The 24,887-nt window shown below is 40.7% G+C and overlaps 1 protein-coding gene across 3 annotated transcripts in view; it reads left to right on the top strand.

Annotated features, from left to right (window-relative positions):
- Window positions 1-24,887, top strand: part of ERBIN (erbb2 interacting protein) — a 349,377-nt gene that overhangs the window by 303,436 nt on the left and 21,054 nt on the right. For 2 of the 3 annotated variants that reach the window (XM_089653472.1, XM_089653471.1), the window contains 9 exons: window positions 1,332-1,401; window positions 3,139-3,238; window positions 7,191-7,312; window positions 8,464-8,634; window positions 9,848-10,030; window positions 12,668-12,785; window positions 15,742-15,925; window positions 16,313-17,822; window positions 23,707-23,850. In XM_089653472.1, the coding sequence (XP_089509598.1) occupies window positions 1,332-1,401; window positions 3,139-3,238; window positions 7,191-7,312; window positions 8,464-8,634; window positions 9,848-10,030; window positions 12,668-12,785; window positions 15,742-15,925; window positions 16,313-17,822; window positions 23,707-23,850 (2,602 nt within the window). The remainder of the gene's footprint in view (window positions 1-1,331; window positions 1,402-3,138; window positions 3,239-7,190; window positions 7,313-8,463; window positions 8,635-9,847; window positions 10,031-12,667; window positions 12,786-15,741; window positions 15,926-16,312; window positions 17,823-23,706; window positions 23,851-24,887) is intronic. The other variant, XM_089653473.1, reaches the window with a different exon arrangement.

The raw sequence follows: 24,887 nt of genomic DNA on the forward strand, positions 1-24,887 counted from the left end.
ATTATGAAGATAATCGTTAGATGCAGCCTTATTTCCATCTTATAGCTTGTGTTTAAAGAGCAGACATCTTATATGCTTTACGAACCTAACTGACTACATAGAAATCTATATGAACTGCAGTGTCTGAAGGCCGTGCCACAGCAGACGCAATTCATTTGTATGGCTTTTCTGCAGCTCTAATCTTCTAAATAAATGTGGGGATCTACATGTACATTCTGTATAGGATGTTGTGAGGACATCATAAGGCAGGCCCGTGCCTAGAACAGCAGAGTCATGGGGACAGCACGAAGTACATTTTACAACCGGTCATTCAAATAATATAATTTTTGCTTTGTTCTTCCACCTTGGAGAAGAGTTGCTTAATCCAGCCGCAGTACTGCAGGAGGTGGGGAAGGAGAGCAGACACTGATGAGTAAAATCACAAGATTCTGTGTAGCTCAAGGAATATACAGCATCGTTCTCCTTTTCGTAATGTGGAACAACACTGCATCAGAACACCATAAACCAAAAACGCAATTTAATTTATTTTTAATATTCAGGGCAAACTGCCCCATCTATCCATGTCTCCATGCTTTATTTTGCTAAGAAATCATTTTAAAAAACACTCCCTAGCATTTTGGCTGTTGCCATCTTGAGTAAGAGCAGATGATTTATGTAGCATTTACCTTCTGGAAACCATCTGCCCTTAGCTCAGGCAGGTGGGTGTGCTTAACTGAGAAAACTCCTCTTGAAGACTCCTGGGATGTGTGACATCATTTTTCTAGATCTGGAATCCAGGAAGTAACCAGAGAAATGTAAACAAAATTAAAACAAGTAATTTTGATATATATTTTTTTCTATTTATTTGCTAATGCTAGCAGCATAAGGATTAAAAAAAATAGCCTATGTTTATTAGGAGAGTGAAGTCGTGCTTTATGGCTCTTTTTTAGACTCCTATCCTAGTTACTACTTTGTAGAGAAGGCAAATAATGTGCCACCTGCTAAAACTCATAGGACATTACCTGATTAGAGATGTGGTGGGTGCAACTAGTTTAAAAGAGTCTAGAACATTCGCATGTGACCAGGACAGCTGATCTCTAACTAGAGTCTTTTCTTAGAAGAATTTATATAAAAGATCTTTGAATTCCTAAAGTGGGCAGAGGGGTTTGGGAACTTTTTATAGCTAGCATTATTCGGGTAAAAGATCTGTGTAATTTCCATGTTAGCTCTTTTCTATAAACCACAGAGATGTTATTGTGCTGCTGTGAGCCCTTTTGTGACACCCACACTGCGTCCGTAAACCAGAAAAATAAATTTCTTTGTTAACTTTAATAATTTTTGTGTTTCCACAGGCTAAAGAATTTGCCCTTTAGCTTCACAAGACTGCAGCAGCTCACAGCTATGTGGCTGTCAGATAATCAGGTGGGGTGACACTATCCCTGGGAGTAACCTCTGTCTTTTCCTTTTGCTATATCGCCCGCTGCTGAGGGATTTGACTTTCAGAACGAGAGAGATCTGTGTGCATGTCTGTAGAAATTTGTTGTGTGCAGTTGTATCTGGATTAGTACAACATTAGCCTGATGTGTACAGTAACTACTAAAAGGTCACAATGTTTGTTCAGAAACTTGGACACAGTCTTTCAGAATTTTGGATAAGTTCACTTTTGTTTCATATAACATAGCCCGTATTTAGAATTGCAGGAAACTCACATTCTAATTATGTATTGTTTATGGGGTCTACATACCTCCAAATATTTTATACACACATGGACAATCGGATCACTGGAGGCTGAAGGCACACAACCTTTGGTGCTGAAAGCAAAACCCTCTCTACTAGAGAGGAAAAATCTAAAGTGGAAGCTTTGTAAAAAAAGTTTCCTTATTTCCTTAGCCTTGAGTCCTGGTTTACACCAGTGTGTCTTGTCATGCGACTAGAGAGTTCATAGTCTCATGACAAGTTGCACCTCATTAGGAACTGTTCAAATTGTTGCAACTCAGAAACAAGTTCCTGCACTATTTTTGTTGTTCATTGTGACTTGCATTGACAGCTGTTAAATGAAGTCGCACAGACTGTCAGCAAGCCTCAAAGAAGTCGTACTGAATAGCCAGTTTTGAAGTAGCACGATTTCAAAACCATGGTAGACATACTATATGATCCATACCTGGAATTCCGCTTTAATTTTTATGATTAGGTGTATAGTTTATTATTTATGTTTAAGCCCAGGTTCACACTGATGCAGTGCGGAATTCACGGCGTTTTCAGTACGAGTTCCGTACCGCATCAAAATCATACCCCGTTTGTGTGATCCGCTGTGGGTGTGTATGTTAACACCCCGAAAGCGGTCCGCAAAACGCGGTGCGATGTGCAGAATCAGATCGCATAGGTGTGAATACCTATGTGATCCGATTCTATTGCAGACCCAGAAAAGGGTCCTGCACATTTTTGGTGTGGGTGCAGTGCGAATGGAGCCATAAAAAATATATGGCTCCAACCACACCGCACACAAATCGCATGTGATTTGCACAGGAATGCGGTGCAGTTCCTGTACGAATCACATGCGATTTACCACATGGCATATATGTGAACCCAGGTTTAGGGCCCATTTTTTATAACTGAAGAAAAAAATGGGAACTCAAGTGGAATGATCAGTCAGATTTTTTTTTTTCAGAAATTTAAGCCATAAGTCCGCTAACTGCGGCCAACAGTACAGCCTTTGCTGCCCTGCAATTTTTTTGGTTTCACACATAGGTCCTGAACAAAATCTAAACAGCTCTGCTATTAGAAACTGTATGAAGTTATTTTTTAAGCTACTTGCTTTTCACTCAAGTGTCCCATGACTGAAGGAATCTGCACTGCTGGCTGTTGTATTCAGACAGTCGCAGTACCCCCGGCTACCTGAGTACCCAAACAGCAGCAGTATCTGTTAGGATGCAGTCATTGCTTGGCCGATAATTTTCCACCCCGCTCAGACAGAGCCACCCATGGCTCGAATTGCAGTTGATTCATGAAGGAATAGGCCAGAATTCCAGCAGTGTATGTCTAGCTTTAAAGTACTTTTGTTCAGTCTTTTTTTATTAGAGTTCACCATTTTATTGCAACACTTCTGATATAGTAAACATTCAATACTATTTATCACATCTAAAATGTGTTTATTTTCAGTCGAAGCCCCTCATACCACTGCAGAAGGAGACTGATCCGGATTCTCAGAAAACAGTTCTAACTAACTATATGTTCCCTCAACAACCGCGAACGGATGAAGGTAAGAATAATGGGTGTTGGCCACTTAACATATCTGAAGCAACACAGTGTCTGCTGCTATTTTCAGTTGTGCAGCATTGAACTGTTTCAATAGATGATAGAGTAAAATCAGTTAGGTTTACTTACATCTCTAAAGGACTTGCACTTAAATTCCCAGGTCATGTCAAGGGAATTATACACTACATGACTGCATTATGGCATGTGTAACAAGACAAGTAGGAAGAGTCTTCGTTGTAGAAGTAGGGTGAAGACTGGAATATAGGTGGGAACTATGAAAGCGCTGAGCAAACTGTTGGCGCTATATAAATCCTGTATAATAAAAATCTCAATGATGGTGGCCCTATGAGATGAAGAAAAATACTCAGCCCACCTCAAAGTGTGCTCAAAACTCAAAATGTGGTACTGAATAGAGTTTGGACATGTTAAAGAATAACACAGAAACAGAATATTTTAATCCTTGAAAAATAAAGTTCAAGTTGTCTCAGTCTTGGTATGGATATTTTACATGATCCATCAAGTGGATATTTCACAGGAAGTCTATGGAATATATTTCAAGCTGCAGCATTTAAAGAATTTTGTATTTGTTCTGAGATAACAATCTGCTGCATTTGATCTCCCTGTCACTGCAGACTGCTATGCTAAATGTTTGAAATGCAGATTAATCATTCTTTACCAGATGGACAAGAGAGAATAAAGGCCAGGTTGTTTTTTTATCTCTGTATTTTGATTTGTGACCAGAACAGGTACGGTGGGTGACCAGACCCACACAGTTAGGCAAGGTTTATGCATGTGACAGTGTTTGCTATCCCTCTAAAAATTGTTCTGCAGTGGATCACGTTTCAGAGGCATTTGACAGGCAGTAAAGGATCGATAGGTCACCTAACCGCCTGTTTAAACCCCGTAAATACCTCATCACCACACTGCACCCATGTGCTTTTACACAAAGTTGCAGGGCAGTAACGTTGCAGCCCCGATCACTCGAATGGGTCACATTCGGTAGTGGGATTGCTCTCGGAAAGTGAAGAGGGGAACATTTTTTACTATGGAAATGAATCAAAGCAATGTGGCCATGGCATATGTACACCCCTGTTCAGCTGCCTTTGCACCCCAAGCCCTAGTTCACTCTGGATCCAACTTTTAATTTGTGCAACTTCCCTTGAAGCCACACGATTTCAAAGTCGAATGGCAGTGCGACTTCAGGCACAGATGTCTATTCAAGTTGCACCCCAAATTGGCAAAAGTAGTGCAGGAACTACTTTTCTAATTGGTGCGACTCCGACTTCGTTGGAGTCGCACCGATTAGAACAGTTCCATTGCTGATCATCGCATGCAATTTGAACGGTCAAATCACATGACAGTTTGCATTAGTGTGAAGCAGGACTAAGGGGGGTAGTAAAAACATGATTTAACTGCCTGTTTATCTGCCTCCCCCCAATACATGTTAAAGGGTATGCGAAATTTGACCTAGCTTGATGTTATTGTGCAAGGCATACTCTTTATTTCAGTACAGGAAAAGTAATGGTACTACTAGCAAACCAATTTCAGTTGCCTTTTATTCCAAGTGCAGTTGCTATATAAGTGTGAAGATCTTCTTCAAGGCAAGAAAGGTCTTTGGACTGTCATGTTGTCTATACTTGGTATAATAAAAATTACTCATTAAAGGTGTCTACACTTTTATATCAACAGTTGGGGGCAGAGTTGGATCCCTCTCATGGCCTATTGTCAAATGGCTTTCAGTAATGATACACAGCCACACATACATCATGTTGCTGATTGGGTTCATATGCCTGAACTCAAGCTCCTAGCAAAATGGGGTGACAGTTCTCCTTGTATGTTATCTGATCTTGTAACTTTAGGAATAGTCAGCCGGTGCAAGAGAAGAACAAAACAAGACAGTTTGCCTAGTGGAGCAGGAATTAAAATAACAACCCTTGTGGGGGCCGAGACTTGCACTTAGCAGAGGCTTCACATTTGTGGCAATTTTTTATCCTGGCAATGGCACTTAACACATCTTTAGGAAAAAACATTCCTGTACTGGGAGTAGTTTAAAATCAGTAGTAGCCAATTATGTGCCAGCTGCTCGACTCTTGCTGTCTTCTCCTCTGGTAAAGCTTTAAAGCACTAATTAATTTTTCTGCCCTGCTAGCTCAGTAAGCACCCCCTGACCCCCAGTTCACTGTAGGACAGGAGAGGGCGGAACTAGTGAGTCCCCCTAGCTGGGGGGACAAAAGGAATCAACACTCCTGGAAGTGTTAGTTTCTCATTGGACTTTATGGGATGAAAACTCTTGAACAGCGCAATGTTCCTGGGAAAGGGGAGCTTTTATGGACGTCTTTTGCAGGTACAAGGTCAGGGTTGCTTTGAAGCTGAAGTTTAGTCAAAAATAAATTTTTCTCTATTAGCTGCAATTGCATTGCTTACCTGTAATGATGTATATCCCACGTCATGCAGGCAGCTGGATTCTGTAGAAGTCGTCTGTGCAGGGATTACTAGTCCTCTTCCTGTGCAGTTGCATCGCTTACCTGTAATGATGTATGTCCCACATCATGCAGGAAGCTGGATTCTGTAGAAGTCGTCTGTGCAGGGATGCCTAGTCCTCTTCCTGTGCAGTTGCATCGCTTACCTGTAATGATGTATGTCCCACATCATGCAGGCAGCTGGATTCTGTAAAAGTCGTCTGTGCAGGGATGCCTGGTCCTCTTCCTGTGCAGTTGCATCGCTTACCTGTAATGAAGTATGTCCCACATCATGCAGGCAGCTGGATTCTGTAGAAGTCGTCTATGCAGGGATGCCTGGTCCTCTTCCTGCGTTGAACACGCTGCACTGAAAAAGTAAATGGCCTTCTGTGAAAAAAGTCTAAGGGAGACCGGCCCCCTCCTCCACTTTCATCCATTGAGAAATATAGGGAAGCATCAGAAGAATGAGATTATCTCCCCCATTCACAGATCATGTTACATGCAGTGTAATCAGTGCACAGGTGTTTCTCAATGAAGGAAGAAGTGGGTCCTTGTCAGATCTTTTTTGCTGCAACTCACAGAAAACTCCGCTCTATTAACTTCCTAAGTGCCAAAAGTCCAGCATCAGTAAGAGTAAGAGAACGTACAGATTTCTACAGGATTCAGCTGCCTGACAGACGGGGAACATACTTTATTACAGGTAAATGTAACGGCCGATGTAGGAGAAAAACTCATTTTACTTACGGGTCAGTAAGTCAAGGCATTGAAGCAAGAGGGTCAACATGGCTTCCAGGTAACTAGCCTATTTTTTATAAGGCGAGATGATCAATGGCAGTCTTCAGGTTTCTCTTACGAAAGGTATGTTTTAGCTGACACAAAAGCAGATTTACAACTGTATCATTTATTTAATGCACTGTTTGGCATGTTAAAGTAGTTTGTTCATCAGTGTAGTTTAAGCCTAGGTTTTCTTATATATGGTGCGGAAAACGCAGTAAATCCTTTGTGTTTCCTGCACCACATCCAAATCACACTGTGTTTATGTGATCTGTTGTGGGTGTCATGTTATGTTAATGACACCCCAAAAACAGGTAACCAAACGCAGTGCGATTGCCAAAATCGGATTGCATGGGTCTAAACACCCATGTGATCCTATTCCAGAGCTACGAAAAAAAATTCCTGCACCTTTCTGCAGTGCCGTGTGATTTGAGCCATACAAAGTGAATGGGCTCAAATTGCACTGCAAAGAATTGCATGTGATTTGAATAGGAATGCAGTGCGATTCCTATCCGAATCACATGCGGTTTCCTGCACTGCATATGTTTGAACCCAGGCTCAAGACTATCTACACCAAATGCTTAACTACTTTATTTTAAAAAATAAATGAACCACAACAACCCATCTGAAATGGTGTCTTAAATCTTCTGTGATTAGTAGTCTTGCCATTGGTTCTGGATTCTGTTTTGAGAGAGAGTAATGCTTTTTGTATTTGTTTTGCAGTTATCTTCTCCTCTGACAATGAGAGTTTCAACCCCTCTTTGTGGGAAGAACAGCGGAAACAGAGGGCTCAGGTTGCCTTTGAGTGTGATGAAGACAAGGATGAGAGAGAAGCTCCAGCACGGGTAATACTTTTGTGTTACGAAGCATTGCTATATATCAGTGGGGTAACCTGAAGCAGTTGTGCACAGTGAGAAAAATCTGCCCAGAAAAAAAGGCAGCCATGTCATTATCCACCATATTTGCAACCTGCTTAGGTGACAAAATCCTTACATATGATGCAAGTTGTTTTTTGGGAGTTTTTTTTTTTTTTTTGGTTTTTATGTTTGGAGGAATTTAAAGTTTTAAATGTAAAATATGCTTGAGGTGATTGTAGCCGTATATCAATGATTAATGGGGTATGGTTTCTTCTTTGAAGCCTTAGCGAAAATTAATGCTGACCATACAAATAAGGCTTAGGAAATTTTGATTTAAAGTGTTACTAAACCCACAACAGTAAAATCAGTCTGTATATGCATGCTTTTACACTTACTGAGGAACCTAAGAGGTTAATCCTCTGCATTGTGAAAAAGGCCATTTGTTCCTGATTGTTCTGTTCCTCCCCTTGTTTAAGTGAGCACCTCTTATCTCCTGATAAGACAGACTGAATGGTAGTAATTTGCACTTGCTCAGGTTTTTTTTGTTTTTGTGATCAGCACAGTGCCAATCAGCACTGGTCAGACAGAGGTCAGGGGTTTTGCATCCTCCTAGAGCAGAAAGAAAACTCCTACAAGTTTTAGCTAGTGCTTGGCTGGACACTGATAGAAGCCACAAGACTGCTGATGAGAAAAGGTATTAAGCAGTTTATATTTTCTAAAATAATTGCACTTCCATGTTCTGTGTACTGTGGGATACCAGATATAGTGAATGCAGGGTCCTGGGTTTAGTAACACTTTAAGAATTGCATGCACATTCCAGTCTCCCTCAATCTGTCCTATATGAATCCCTCTCTCGTTTTACAAGTGGGTGGAGTTAGGAATACCTAGCATGCAGTTTCATATGGCCCAGCAACAAATGTTCTTGGCACACCAGATTACTAGCAACAGTGGTAATTTAGGTTGCAGGGTTGTGGAATAAAATCATTAGTGCTAGAAGGTAGATATTTCCTTTTTTTTTCTTTTTCATTTTGTATTGGTTTGTCAGTCATTAAGTGATCAAAGCTCCTTGAGCAAGAATATATTCTACAACACATTATGTGAGTGTCTTCTTTTCAATTGTATGATTTTCTGTACTCCAGGAAGGAAACTTGAAGAGGTACCCAACCCCATACCCAGATGAGTTGAAGAACATGGTCAAAACAGTTCAGACTATTGTACACCGGTTGAAAGAAGAAGAGAAAGGCGAGGAGGCCAATAAAGAGCCAAAGCAGAATGAAGTACAACCTCTCCTAAAGGACCCGGTGGTGAAGGTAAGATATTAATTCTGTAGAGTTTCATCTCATGCCAACATTCAGTTACTCTCACTTTTTAAGATAAAAGTTGGCCAATCTTTTGCTTTCTGTGTGTTGATAGGTAGGTTCAGTATAAAGTATGCAAACCGTACTGCACGTTAGAGCCATTCTGCTCTCAGTGTACTGTGTGGTATCGTTTTCTTACCTTTTGAACTATTTCCCAATACTGATTAAGTCAGGAAAGTAAATTACCTGACTGAGAGACAATTGAGGTGAAATCATATTCCTCAAATGATGAGGCTCTCAAATTATATAGAACCAGCAAACACAAATGCTCCTGCGCTTGGGGATGGACTCGATGCTACAACCACATTAAGAATGTCCTGGAACATGCACTCCTTGCTGCCCTCAAATGGACCGGGGGAATCCAAATATACTGAATGGGGAAAGAACAAAAAGAGGGCGCACAGGCCTAGTGCATTACCATAAAAAATGTTTAATAAAAAATAATAAAGTAGGTGTTGTACTCACAAACGACAATATAGTCAAGGCACATCATAAAAGAACAGCTGGATCAACACCGCGCTGAGTAACAGTCCGCAATAGGGAGTTTAGACATCCAAAAGGCTGACGCGTTTCGAGGACTTGCCTCTTCCTCAGAGCCTGTTTTGTTCTTTCCCCTCTCAAATTATATGTTGTGACTCCAGTTGCTTTCTTAATACGTTCCTCTTATTAGCTTGGGCTGGCATACTTTTTACAAAAAAGGGAGCAAAGGAGATCTAGGAAAACTTGTGAAAAGAAGCATAAAACTCCATCTGCTGCTTTGACATAAGAATGTATAGTATGCAGTATTTCACAATTGTCTCCTACCCCAAAAAATTTAGTGTAACCTTTTTATTTTTCACCTTCATTAACAAACATTTAAAATATGTAGAACCACACAATGCATTCCTTTAAGCTTATTTACCCCAGGTGTTTTTGCATTGAAAATATGTAATGTGTTTGTTTTTTTTAACATGGTATTTGTTCCTTTTTTTAGATCATGTATTGTAGAGTAGTGTTGATCAGTAGTTGAACTGAGGTGGAAAATATTTTATTAGTATTTCAGAAAATCAAGTTATGCATAATGTCCGTTGTCCCATAAATCTACTTCAACAACACCCTGATTCTAATGTGATTTGCCTTTGTAATAGCTTTTATTTTACCCATGCTTAATTTTATTTGTGTCTAGACACCGGAGTCTGCTCCAACTAAACCCGAGGATGAAGAAAAGGAAAAGCTCCATGTCGGGAACTGCATACAGAAAGCAAGTGATCCAGAAACTCAAAATAGCATTGAAAATTCACAGCCGAATAACCTTGTTAAAAATTTCTGGAATGCAAAAACCATTGTCAACCACGATGAGACACTTGAGGTATGGCTCTGTGTCTTCAGAAAGCATTGTCTTGTTGATTTTATAGCCTTCAGTAGTTTAACATAGTCTACATTACTTAGAATTTTTGTTTAGGAATGTGTCAATGGATAAGTCTCTAACCACCCAGAGCATAACATAGAACATTTACTCTACACAGGAAAAGAGACTCATCCTATATGTTTGAGAAATGACAGTAAAGAGTGGAATAAATTTTGACTTTGGAGCCTAAAAAGTTGAGTGGAAAACATAGTCTGTGTTTACAGTAATTGAGAAATATGGAGAAAGAACAAAGTGGTAGCAGTTTTGTAGCTTTATCCTTCTGCAGGATTGGCATGGCAGTAAAGGTTATATGTAAACTAACGGTTATACAGCTACAGTGGTCATTCACAGCTTTGCCAATGCAGGTGTCATGTATGGCAAGTACATAAATCCAGTATGTTTTGCATCATGGCTAAGTGTAAAGATTTCTTAAAATGGAAGATAAGGCCAGTACTAACTATTCCTTAAAATGCACTGTCCCCCCTACTCCTACCCATCCTGCATACCCTGTGTACAGAAGATCTGCACACTTACCTATTTTCAACCCAGTCCAGTCACATGGTCCTAGAGCTCCGGCTCTCCTTTGTCAGTGAGTAGTTGCTGCAGGGGAGAGGTGGGAATGCCGAGAACGGCTGGGTCATGGGAGCCTATAGGTGGCATCACATTTCCAGGAACTCACAGCTGTTTTTGTGCACTCCCTTACACAGGGGAGCCAGAGCCACAGGGTTCAGGTGACCAGACCAGATTAAAACAAGGGAAGTATACAGATCTTTTTTTATACTGGGTATGCAGGATCGGTAGGAGGAGGGGGAAGGAACATTTTTAAGAACAGTTAGATATAACCTTTACTACCACAGAAAATAATATTTAGTGAATCTGTTGTAAAGTTTGTTACCCAGAAATTCTTCCAGCAACGGCAGGGTGATGCTGCCTCGCAATTTGCAGCTTAACGTTTCCTGTATGTCTGCTGTGCAAGCTAATAGTAGGTTCTCTAGTAAAGAAACTTTGCAACGGATTCACAAAAAATATATAATCAAGGAAACTGTATAGAGTGAAGCATAATGAATGATAGAATTAGGATGAATACACTTTAACCCCTTCACACCATTCACTTTAATCTCTTAACACCTGATGTATGCATGGCAGTGGGTTTCAACACTGAGCTGCCACATAAATGTGTATGGCTGGCATCATTTGTTTGTGCTGGGATTGCACTCACTCAGCATCCCAGTGCTGTGACTGAGCTGTCATGGACAGCTCCCAGTCACTGTTTACAATAGGGAGTCAATGGAGCAGACTTCCGATCACATGATCACAGACAGTCATTGATCACATAACCAGAAACCCCATGCAGTACCTCAGGCATTACAAACCTTTAAAGGGTTAAAGGGAACACACTCCTATTTTCTGCTTATGAACAGCAGGCAGATTTTAAGTGATCTTAAAAACAAGGTTTTGTGGAGTCCCATTTTCCTGAGAAATCCTTAAACAGAAAAAGAGAACATACTGTACATAGCAAATGATTAAGATTTTTTCATCCCTCCTTACTAGCAATTTGACACCCTCTCTACCTTGAATAAAAGGATTGGTAAACGTTGAGTATATCTCCAACTACCCTATTCTATTGTAAAGAGGTCTTAAAAAATGTATTTCAAGCTGTGCCGAGTTTGTCTTCTCTTTTATGGAAATAATTCAATATTTCACGTTAATAAAGTTTAATTGTATGTTGTTTATAGCAAAGTCTGATTGGCATTTAACATCCTATATAGGGACTTTGTACAACAATCAGGAGAATTGAAAGAAGAATGCCAGGGTATAGTGTGTATGTATAGCAGCCCATGCTTTGTTATACATGTCCTGTGCTATTGATGAACTAGGAAGCATAATATTAGAATGCTAACCTCTAATAACAGAAGCAGTGAACTGTAGAGTAGAACTGAAACCTTTTATTGGGAGATAAAGACTGCAGTGTTTTGAGCCAGCTTGATTCTCTTCTTTCAGGTACAGTAAACCGTATGATAAAGCCCTAAGACAGAATTTGTCAGGGCGAATTGTCTAAGTTGCCCTTGGCATTCATTTACGTTCTCATTTTCATTCCGCCAGTTTGAAGATGAAAGTGGGGCACTGATTACTTCTAAAGTTACAAGCCAGTAACAGAGGCCCCGAGATCATGGTGTCAGTAACAAGAAATGCTTTTTGAGATTGCAGGTGGCATTTTACAGGGATGTGTAAATGAGATAAACTGCTGAGGGGTAAAGAAAAGTTGCTGTTGACATATACATACATGATTTATGAACACCTTCATAGAGTGGAACTGTACCTAGGCAGTCAGATATTATATTTTCTTACTTTGGGAAAATTAAAATATTTGATTTGTTGTTATGAGGACAACTTCACTGTCACCATTGCAACCAAGCAATCAAATTTCATTTTTTTTTAATGTTAGGACATCTGGTTGCTGTGGACAACAGTTTCAATTTACTCCAAATCACTGCAACTCCAGCATCTTGATATATAGGCAACAAAGTGTTGTTGCCATGTTTCATTTTTCAAGCCATGTTTCCTAAAAATAATTATCCATTTCTTGAATTTTTGCAGCAAGAATCAGAAGATTTGTCGTGTGATGAAGAGATGAAGATGGCTGAAATGCGGCCGCCGCTTATAGAGACTTCCATGAATCAACCGAAAGTGGTGGCACTGAGCAACAACAAGAAAGGTGAGCTCTGTCATACACAGCCCAATAAAACATGTGATTTGATAGATTCAAATGCTGCATGTAACAGGTGGACTTTGCATTGGTTGGAATGTTTGAAGCACATGTTAAAATGTAGAAATTAATCTCTCCCTCTTCTATGAAGAGTACTGATTAGATATTTCATTAGAAATCAGAGTGTACAATACTTACAGTTAGGTTTAGCAGATCCCTTACTGCTTGCCTTTCTGTAGGCGATATCTGTTCACCTGTAAGTCCCTACTCCAGCATGCATTTCCTGGTTCCCAGAGCCAAAGGAGTAACTCAATATGTAGAAACTTGCTTAACCCCCCTGGAGGTATTCCCGAGTGTAGCTCAGGGTTAAGTTTCAGTACCAGAAGCGGTAACCCCGAGCTACACTCGGGATTACACTGCAGCATTGCTCTGGGATCCCTGGATCACTTACCTTGTCCTGTGGTCCCGCACTGTTCTCCTGCTGCATCCCCGGCCATGTCCTCCAGCCGATGCCAGCATCCGTCTTCCCACTTCCGTTCCCTGTGAGCGTAGGGACATATGGGGGGACAGAACCAGCGGGAGATTCAAAAATGTCAAAATTTTACATACACGTAAAATCTGATAGTATTACATTACTGTATCAAACCATTTCACATACATTTTGTCCCGAGTGCTTTGTCCTGTGCCCTGCCTGCATTTTTACCGTTCTTTCTGCCTGGAAACTGAGAAATGTCCATGGCGTCCAAAAAGCGTCCCTTTAGGTCAAAAGCAGTTTTAGACCGGCTAGAGAACAGCGATAGTAAATTAGAACTACTTGCAGAATTGAGTGATAAGGATTCGTGGGGAAATTCGTCATCAGATACTGAAAGCGATTTTGTGACTAAGCTCAGTGATGTGCGAACTTGGCGCTATATTTCATATTTCAGTGTTTTTGGTTTGATTACATTATTGAATAAAATGTATTATATTATTTTTTATGATTATTTATTAAATTATGATTTTGTGTTTAAAATTTTATCATACCAGGAATGTTTACTAGACTCTTGTTCAGACAGATTTCAGTGAGTTATTCCTAAGAATTACAGGCCTACAATAAAAAAACAACATATTTCCATTGAAAACAATGTACCGCTTTGAGCACAGAAATACTGACATAATCAGACCGCTAGGGAGGTAAAAGTGTCTGTGAAGCCAAAACATTTTTTTATGCTGTGTATAGTGAAGAAGGTTTAGAACCCCTGTCAGGTTTTTTTTTTTGTTTTTTTTTACCACTATTCAGGGATCCATTGGAAACTGTCCTGCAGCAACACAGAAATAAAAAAGCTTTTCTTTAGCAGTATAGAAAAAGGCTATAAACCCCTGATTTTTACTTCTGTCGCAGATTTTTCCTCATGTCCTGACTGGTAAAACCTTTGTCAGCAGGACAGGAAGTGATGCTAAAATCTCTGACAAAGCCTCAGGTAGCAGTAGAATACCAACCAGAGTTTGAAATCTTTCCCTCTCCATCCAATACCCAAAAAAATATGCTTTGCCTTGACATACATTGTTAACTGCTCACCTTTCTAAAAAGCTAATTCAGAAATAGATGATCCACATGCTATGAATAAAACAAAAGCAAAGTCTTTATTCCATGTTTCAAAAACAAAGAATATTGGTGTCAGAAGGATCCATTCCTACATCTAAAATGAAGACAGGTTGCTTCATCTGTCAGGGTTGGCGCTGCAGTCCTTGTCTGTTCATTGCTGCTGTGCCACCGCTATATGTCATGTGTATTGTTCATTATAATTTGTCATGTGCTTTGTTCAGTATAAAGGCATTAATTTGTTCACATGGTGCTAGGAACAAATAGTGCGCAGCAGTCATCAATTTAATTAAAAGAAACTGTTAATTTAATCCTATTTGGTATAATTTGCTGTATACAACTGCTTTTTGCACTGTATTATTAAAGAAGAAAAGAAACAAACCAACTACTGAAATCACTAATAATCAGTAGCAATTTTATTTGCAGCATTTGCACTAGGAGTGTCATTAATGTCACATAATATGTATTTGTGCCTGTCCTTGCTGTACATTATGCTGATAGACTGTGCAGTTTGTAAAGGGTATAGCATGGGAGCTTCCATTGCATCCTAGAATTCCAGTTTTCTTTTTTTTTTTGTTACTTGGATCTACTGAGTTGTAGCATGAGGAGCAAAACCTGCACATGTACAAGGCACTTAGGAGCTAGGAAACAATACCTTTTTCAAAAAAATAATGCTGTGGTGTTATGTGGTTGATTGGTACGCATAGTGCATAGAACTCTTCTTTAAAGAAGATCTCTGGAATAGGCAAAAAAATCACCCATTAGTAAAACCCCCTACACAAAACAATACACAGCTGATAACATTTTGAAAATCATTACCATTTAAGAAAAAAGCCTAATTGCATTTTCATGAACTCATCTCTGTAATTCAAAAGGTAAGAGCATCTGCTCTGCCAAGTAGGAGGTATAACATCTGGGATTACATCATATCCTATTCTCTCTCTATGCAGTAAAAGGAAAATACAGTTCCCATAAACCACAGGGAATTGTAGTGAATGTGGGCGGGTAGACTAGGCCTGTACATGATGAATGTGTCTGAGAGTCTCAGTCTGCCCATCATTGCTTCCTGGAGAAAGAACTACAGAAGGGATGTGCCAAGACCAATGGCTGGGGGAATAAGAGGCATAGCAGCCACTGGCCTTACAAACAGGAAACCAAACAGAATTAACAGGTTGATTTAAAAATGAGTATGCTATTTCAGAACAACTACTAAGTGAATCAGGATCAATGACATGTAAAGTAATTTTTGCCCAGAGTTTTACTTTAATATTAGCCCAGTCTTCCACTTCCTTTATATTTTGTTAGATAAATTGCTGTAAACTTCTTTTTATTGTGTTTTGGCAGCTTGCCTGATGCTGACTGACTTGATTGTTTGTCTTTCAGATGATATTAAAGATGCAGACTCTTTATCGGATGAAATGACCCAAAACAGCAATCAGAACAACAGTAATTGTTCCTCACCATCCCGTATGTCAGACTCTGTCTCATTGAACACTGTCAGCAGCCATGATACTTCCCTGTGCTCGCCAGAAAAGGAATCCAGAATTGCAATGAGCATAAAATTAAGGTCTGTATGCAATATTGATACTATTATGCCTTGAGGGAAGACAGTCTACCTAATCGGGGAAGATGTGAAAAAAACTTTAGCAAGGTGTACTGTGTACCCAGTGGTTGTCTGTACAGGCCCTCAGAACAAAGTTTGGCTTTGGGAGCTATCATAGTGAATATTTTCTATCTGTCTTGTGCTAAGACACACAGTAGGCATTCATGAATAGCAAAGATACAGTACAACTGTCTATTTTAGCTGCTTTTCTGCAAACAGATACATAGTGTTCCCTATAAAAAAAAACTGCAAAAGTTATACCTGTAACAGGTCATTTTAGTTTTCTAAGAAGGTTGCACAACCTTTAATCAAGGTAATACTAGGCCTCACAGTCTTGTGTTCTGCTTACAGACAAGAAGATGAAAACTTGAACAACCTTTTGCATAATGGGGGAAAATTGAATGCTGCTGATGAAAGAGAGATTACTGAGATCCCATCACTGGACAGTGAAGAGAACTTGGTTCAAGAGAAGAAGGTCAATAATACCGACAAACCACACAACTTGAACCAAATCAACATAAACAATAACCTTACAAATGATGAAAGCTTGCATTCGGATACTCCAAAGAGGCAGCTTATCTCACAGGAATTGAGGTCTGGAGAGGCATTTTCAAACAATAATGAGAAACAAGAGGTTGAACCGCTGGAAAACAGGAAGGCCTACCCCAATATGTGTGCAATGAATAAAGTTAATGGACACTCTGCAGATGAGGATATGTCTCCAGATATGAGTGAGCCTGTCAGGAGCGCGTCAGAGGATTCAGTGCCTTCTTTTGACATGTGTGTTTCAAAGAGCACAGATGATTTGTTTCCACAGATGGGAGAGCCTGCAGGCCCAGTTGTGAAATCTCACAGCATAACCAATATTGAGATGGGAGAGCTAAGGATCTATGACATCCTGAGTGACAGCGGCTCTCTGCAGCCATCGTATGTTGGCAAGATGGCAGCAGCAAGTGGTGAAGGACAGAATATTGTTAGGAGCAAGTCAGCAAATTTGCTGTATGATCAGCCATTGCAGGTGTTCTCTAGTTCGTCTTCCTCATCGGATCTGGTATCCACAGGAAAGAAAACTGTGTTCAAGTTTGATTCCAACCACAACCCTGAGGGACCATACTCAATGAGAGGTCCTCCAGGGCCCCAAATGTCTGCTGTGCCTCAGTATAATGTTCAGTACAGTAGCGGTAGTGCTGCAGCCAAAGACAATTTGTGGAATCAGAAACAAATAGCCTCAATGGATCAAGGAGCCTTACCTCCTCCACGCTTCCATATGTCTGACAGCGTAGATAGCCCAAGTTACATCAAACACTCTGCCAATATGAACTTTTCTAATCATAACAACGTGAGGGCCAGTAACATGTATGGTGTGCACCAGAGGATGGGACCAAGGCACGTGGAGGCATGGGCAATGTCTCCGAATGATCGGCTCCACCAGGGAGTAAGCCGTAACACGCTGCAGAGACAGGGCAGCGTTTCATCTAATGCTTCTATGTCCCTGGGTGACACAGGACCTGCAAGGAGGATTGTTGTACCTGAAGGGGACTACATGACTTACAGGGACATACATTCAATGGGCAGACCTCCACAGTTGATACCAGGCCCACAGAGACCGCTCTCAGCCAGGACATATAGCATTGATGGTCCCAATGTGCCCAGACCACAGAGTGCACGGCCTTCCGTTAATGATATTCCTGAGAGAACAATGTCTGTCAGTGATTTTAACTACCCTCGGACTAGTCCCAAAAAGCCAAATGCTAGGGTTAGTTCCGAGCACTCCTTACTGGACCCCCCAGGCAGGAGTAAGGTACCTCATGATTGGAGGGAGCAGGTCTTGCGGCACATAGAGGCGAAAAAGCTTGAGAAGGTAAGAGAGAAAATTACCTTAAAAACTTCTCTTCAGAAAATCTAAAATTGCAGAAGCTTCCGTTACCAAGTGTGATGCAATGAAGAACTGTGTGTGCTGCTCATAGCTACCAGTCAGTTCTAAGAAACTTGCATTGTTTGAAAATGAAAGTCTGATTGGCTGCTGTGGACAGCACTCCATTTTATTGTAATTTTGTTTAATTTTACAAAAGATACCTAACAAAAGAGCAATGTATGTGTTGGTTTTTTAGAAGTATTCTGGTTTATATTTAAAAATTGGAAATGCTGTAGTTAAGTGCAGACATCCAGAGGAGCACTTGTCTGAGCAGGATAATCTTGTACATTCTGAAGTTGATTTACTAAAACTAGAGAGTGCAAAATCTGGTGCAGCTCTGCAGAGAAACCAATAAACTTCCAGATTTTGTTGCCAAAACTTAACACGTTAGAAGCTGATTGGCTACCATGCACGGCTGCACCAGATTCTGAGTGCACAAGTTTTAGTAAATCTCCCCCTCTGAGTGGCAATTCTGCACAGTGTCACAGCGTACCTCCTGCCTTCACCCATTCCTATTGGCCCATCATGATGATGGGAAGCCTCGCTAACCAACAGAACTGTGAAGGAGATCAAAAGCATCAAGCATTTTCTGGCACTTCTAGAAGTTCTGGAGCTTTGCTCATCAGAATGGCCCAGTGTTCAGCCATAACAGCAAGGTTTTATTGGTGTCTGCAGTATGCGAGGTCTGCAATTCATTCCTACAACAGTCCCCTCCAATGATATGACAGAGTTTCATCACTTTTACATGTTATTTTTTTAGGTTAATTTTAACTTTGTGTGAAATACCTGAAATGGTATATAACATAGCCATATAGGGGTGCAATATAGACTATTGTTATGTTCACATTTCTAGTTCAGTGGATGTGATACTTGATGGCCACAGATGTCAGATTCTTGAGCTCTGGACTGTCATTTTTAATTGGGAGCGCATGATATGCGTATGTTTTTATCTCTGCACCAAAGTGGGTACACAAGTGTTCAGGGCCACATTCATATCTTAATATTCAGCCCCAATTTAAATATTAGGATGAAATGGCGTCTAGAGGCAGCCTGCCTCTTTGTACATAAACTGCGGGGAGGGATGAGCCGGCTCGCAGCTCATTGGAGTTTAAAAAGAGCACAAGTTTAGGTAGAGATGAAAACCTACCCCTGAAACCTAGGACACTCTTGGGGGATTAACAAAGATTGACACAGAAAAAAATGAACCAATTTCTATTTGCACACGTATTTGCTGTTTTATTTGCCACATGACAATTTGTTAATTTGGTGACAGTGGTGCTCACTCTGTCCATAGATATCCCCCTCTCCTCCCCTTGTTGCAGTGCTGTTCTGTTTCCCCCCCTCTCCCCACTACAGTATTCACACCACTCTGGTAATGGAGTACATCTTAAATCTTTTTTAATTTAGAACATTGCTGCAAGTGTTTTATTAGTTTGGTGCATGCTATCAGACGTCAGAAACTGTCAAGTATCACTTTTAAAGGGATATGTCAGAGCTGGTGCATCAACACAATAGAACTTGTATAATAGCATTGTTGATTTGGCTCAAGATGCAGCAATATTTACACAAAAAACAACATATTTCCCTTTGTTAATCCCCTACTATTTACAGACTGTGAGTTAAGCTACACCCTTTTTTGATCTAAACTCCCTCCTTACTATCCAGAAATATACAGTGCTCAGCATAAATGAGTACATCCCAACAGATTTGTCAGAAAAAATTTAATTTCCTTTCAGAATCAACATTTTCTATGGGACACTATACTACAAAATACTCCCACAAATGCAGGCCATTGTTTGCAAACAAGATTTGTTATTTTGCACACATGCAAAAATATTTTCCCTAACAAATTAATTCAAGACCATGCTGCAAAAATGAATACACCCCAATGAAAGTCTTAGGAGCAAAGTTAAATGTTAGACAACAAAATCCTAATTAACAAGAATTCAACTACAGGTGAGTCTAATAATTCAATAAACAGGTGTCCAGCAGACAGTTGATTATAAAAGGGCGTTACTTAACAAAGAAAACCCCTTCCCATTTCATGCTGTCAGCAATGGCACCACATTGAAGAGAAATGTGATAAGGCCTGAGAAAGAAAAAAAATAAAAGGTGAAGGCTACAAGAATATCAGCAAAGCTTTACTTATCAGTCAGAATACTGTAGCAAAAAGTGTACAAAAATGTAACAAAAATGGAACTGCAAACATCTCACAGAGATGTGCAGGCCATCCACGGAAGTTAACACCTTGACAGCTGTGTCTTCTGATGAGAAACGTTGAAGAAAATCGCCATGAAAGTTCACTGCAGTTGGCTAAAGAAGTAGAAGGGCAAGCTGGGGGGATTGTTTCCCCTGACACAATACGGCGTACAGTGCAGAGGAATGGCATGCATGGGTGTCATCCACAAAGGAATTCTCTCCTAAAGCCCATGCACTAAAAAGCCCGCCTAGAATTTTCCAGGGCCCATGCAGAAAAAGAAGACTACTTGGACTCTGGAGTGATGAGGCCAAGATCAATGTTTTTGGAACTGATGGCTTCAAAACTGTATGTCTTCACAAAGGTGAGTAGTAGTATTATTATACAGTATTTATAAAGCGCCAACAGTTCGCTCAGCGCTGTACAATATAATGGGAGACAATACATGCGACAGTACAATAACAATACAATGCGATACACGAGGGGTTCGAGGGCCCTGCTCCTTGGAGCTTACAATCTATGAGGAAGGGGATAGTGGTACAGGAGGAAAAGCTGTGGGGGATGGAGTGGTAGGAAGAGTGGAGGAGGCCAGCAATTCGCAGGGGGTGGGGTAGACTTCCTTGAAGAGGTGGGTTTTCAGGGTGCGCCTAAAGGAGAGGAGAGTAGGTGATAGTCTGATGGATTGGGGTAGGGAGTTCCAGAGGATGGGTGACGCCCTGGAGAAGTCCTGGAGGCGGGCATGGGAGGAAGAGACCAGGGAACTAGAGAGAAGGAGGTCTTGTGAGGAGCGGAGAGTGCGTTTTGGGTGGTATTTGGATGTTAGGTCGGTGATGTAGTTTGGGGCAGTATGATGGACAGCTTTGTACGTCAGTGTTAGGATTTTGAATTTGATACATTGGGCAATAGGAAGCCAGTGGAGGGATTAGCAGAGGGGGGTGGTGGAAACGGAGCGGTTGGTAAGGTGGATGAGTCTAGCCGCAGAATTCAGGATAGACTGAAGTGAAGATAGTCTGTGGCGAGGCAGGCCAGTGAGGAGAGAGTTGCAGTAATCGAGTCGTGATACGATGAGGGAGTGGATGAGCTGTTTAGTGGTTTCTGGGGTTAGGAACGTGCGGATTTTGGCGATGTTGCGGAGGTGGAGTCTGCATGAGTTTGTTAGTGATTGGACTTGGGGCTGGAAGGATAGATTGGAGTCAAGAATGACACCAAGTACTCTGGCCTGTGGGGCGGGCCTGATGGTGGCATTGTTGGACGTGATGGAGAAGTCAGTAGGGGGTGGTGTGCGGGCTGGGGGGAAGATTAGGGGCTCAGTTTTGGAGATGTTCAGTTTAAGGAAGTGGAGCGACATCCAGTCTGATATGTCATTCAGTAGGCTTGTGATTGGGGTGGAGACAGAGGGGGTGAGGCGAGGAGTTGAGAGATAGACTTGCGTGTCAACGGCAAAGAGGTGGTAGTTGAAGCCGTGAGAGTGTATGAGTTGGCCAAGGGAGGAGGTGTAGATGGAGAAGGGGCCCAAGGACAGAGCCGTGAGGGACCCCAACAGAGAGGGGGAGTGAAAGGGAGGTGGCAGCATTATAGGTAACGCTGAAGGAGCGTTGTGATAGGTAAGACGAGAGCCAGGAGAGAGCGGAGTCTCTGAGGCCAAGGGAGTGTAGTTTTTTGAAGAGGAGGGGGTGGTCGACTGTGTCAAAAGCCGCGGAGAGGCCGAGGAGAAGGAGCACTGAATAGTGGCCGTTAGCTTTGGCGGTTAGCAGGTTGTTGGAGAGTTTGAGTAAGTAAGTTTCGGTGGAGTGTAGGGGACGGAAGCCAGACTGTAGGGATCGAGTACAAAGAAAAATGCATGGTGCTTACAGTGAAACATGGTGGTGTCCTTCTGTGGGGCTGTATGAGTGCTGCTGGTGTTGGGAAGCTGCATTTCATTGATGGTGTCATGAATTCACAGATGTACTGCTCTATATTAAAAGTGAAGATGCTACCATCACTCCGTGCCCTTAGTCGTGCACTTTTCAAACATGACAATGATCCAAAACACACATCTAAGAACACTATTGCATTTCTGAAGAAGGACAGGATGAAAGTGATTCAGTGGCCAAGTATGCCTCCTGATCTGAACCCAATTGGACACCTATGGGGAATTCTGAAGAGACAAGTTGAGCATCACTCTCCATCCAGCATCCAGGCTCTAAAAGCGGTCGTTCTTGAGGAATGTAAAATGATAGATGTTGCAATATGTCTCCAACTTGTTCATTCCATGCCTAGAAGACTTGGTGCTGTCCTTACAAATCATGGAGCTCATACAAAATACTAGATGTAGTAGTTTTTGTTGTGGGGTGTATTCATTTTTGCATCAACTAATTTGATTTTAACTGACGATTTTGTAATCCAAGTTATATTATTAACCTTACTTTCATGTAATGAGCTAAATAAATGTTCTATAAAACTCAAAATTGTGGAAATTGTTCTTGTGTTCATTGAGATATTGAAATCTTACTTTTCAAAAGGGGTGTACTCATTTATGCTGAGCACTGTAGTACGAGCCTTAGTGGCCAGCAGAGGCTATCACATTAAAAAGGGGATCTAGGTGCCGGGGATGTTGGGTTTAGTTATGAGTCACCAATAAGGCATAAGGCATTGTCCTATGAATGGTGCATACCTTTGATTGCAAACTGAGAATTGTCAGACAGATTTTAAAGCAGATTTTTAAATTGGCTCAAATGACATCTATTAATTATAACATGCTCTGAAGACTCGTAAAGGATATCTACTTTACATGTGCATTTACAGACACATATCTGTATAAAATAATACATACAAAAAGGGTAAAACCGGCTCAAAATGTGTGCTAATGGTAAAGACAGCCTCGCGCACATTATTGCTGTATTCGGGTAGCTATCACTGGACCATGACATTTCAGGAATTTGTTAGCTGCCTGGAGCATTGCATTCATATGCTACATTACTGCCACCCACTGGTTATTTACTGGTATTGCTACAAACTTACTTGACCAAAACAGTTGTCATTACCTATGAAGACTAAGCCATACTGAAAATGAAATCACCAGTGAAGGTAAAAATGGGCTCTTGCATCAGCCCAGTCATTTTCTTTCCCTCCTTTTAAACTTACTTGACCAAAACTGTTGTCATTATCTATGAAAAATAAGCCATACTGAAAATTAAATCAGCAGTGAAGGTAAAATGGGCTCTTGCATCAGCCCAATCATGTTCTTCTTTTAAACATAATGGGGCTATTTATAAAAACGAGGAGTGCGCAGCACATGGCAGCTTTACTGGAAATCAGCCGTCATTTCTTTAGTTTGGGTTAGAAGCTGAAAGAAGACATCTGATTGGTTGTTAAGACAATACCTCAACTATACCTTTTTGTCCAGTTTTGATTATTCTGTTCCAGTGGTGTTTGTGTATGTTTATGTGTTTAGTGGTTAATAAATGTTTTTACTGTTCCTTTGGTCACATGAAAGTTGCATGTCCTTATCTTGGGTTATTGGTGGACACACTGTATTTGCATGAAATGTGCATGGCATCTAGATATGTTGAGTGGATGTATGAGTAACCCATTGTTGGTTGTATATGCATGCATTACTAATCTGTGTTGTTACATCTATCCCTCTCTATTCAGAGCATGCTGTCACGGTCCTTTAATTCCACTTACACTGCATCTAGCAGCTCTGTGTATGGCAGCTCTAGAGATCTGCATGGCAGCCAAGGCAGTGTTGCCTTGAGTGTTGCCGACAGAAGAGGTTCTGGTGTTCACATACTTCGTGTGAGTACTTAACGTACCTGTCTTAGGATAATAATGAAAGTGCAATACAACCTGGAAAGAATTGTTCTAATTGGAAATTCTAAACCTAATCTGTGTAACTCTGATTCAATATTGCATTCATAATCTACTAAAGTGCACTGATATGAGCAGATGTGTTTCATAGTGTAAATGTGGCTGTAGACGAGCAGATATCTTGCCGGTGACCATGGACAGATGAATTTACAGGGACTTGTTACAATGTTAACTAGCTTCCTTCCTGCTTCATAACTGGGCAGAAATTAGTCACCAGGTTAGAAAATATTTGTGTGCAGTAACAAGAACTTCTGAAGGTTCTAAAAAGACCATTATTTACCTTGTGGAAGCTCTGCATGACCTGACCCTAATCCCACTGGAGAATGTAGGCAATAGTAATGGTGGTAGTAGATACTCACATCCAAGTATGGACAATTTAAATAAGAATTCAGGAGAAAGTTAATCCATTTGAACTGGCATTTTAATTTAAAGTGGACCTCTGGGCAGAACTAAAAGTGACATATATGTTGGAGTCTGTTGGCAGCATTAGAGTGTATGTGAACCCTTACCTTGTAAAACAACCCATTCCATTTAAAATCGAAATGAAAGGCAAACATTTGTGTATGTATACAGTGGGTATAGAAAAGAATCAATTCCCCCCTTCAGAATATTCATATTTTGTTGCTTTGCAGCCTGAAATGAAGACAGACAAAGTTTTTGTTTTATCCAACTGTATTTACTCAGTGCAACTTATAACATCCAAGTGAAAGATATAACACCAGCATGTCAGAAAAGAATAAAAAAAATTCAAAAACAGAATTACTGAGTTGGAAAAAGGATCACCCCCTTATGTCAGTATTTTGTTGAACCACCTTTTGCTTTAATCACAGCCTCTAGTCTGTTGGGATATGTCTCTACTAACTTTGCACATCTAAACTTTGTAATATTGGCTTATTCTTCGCAGAGCTGCTCAAGTTCAATTAAATTTGATGGTGACCGTTTGTGGACTGCAGTCTTCAGGTCAT

The sequence above is a fragment of the Staurois parvus genome, unplaced genomic scaffold (assembly GCF_062004578.1).
Source record: "Staurois parvus isolate SC_StPar_1 unplaced genomic scaffold, SC_StPar_1.0 ptg000714l, whole genome shotgun sequence".
In the NCBI taxonomy this organism is placed as follows: domain Eukaryota; kingdom Metazoa; phylum Chordata; class Amphibia; order Anura; family Ranidae; genus Staurois; species Staurois parvus.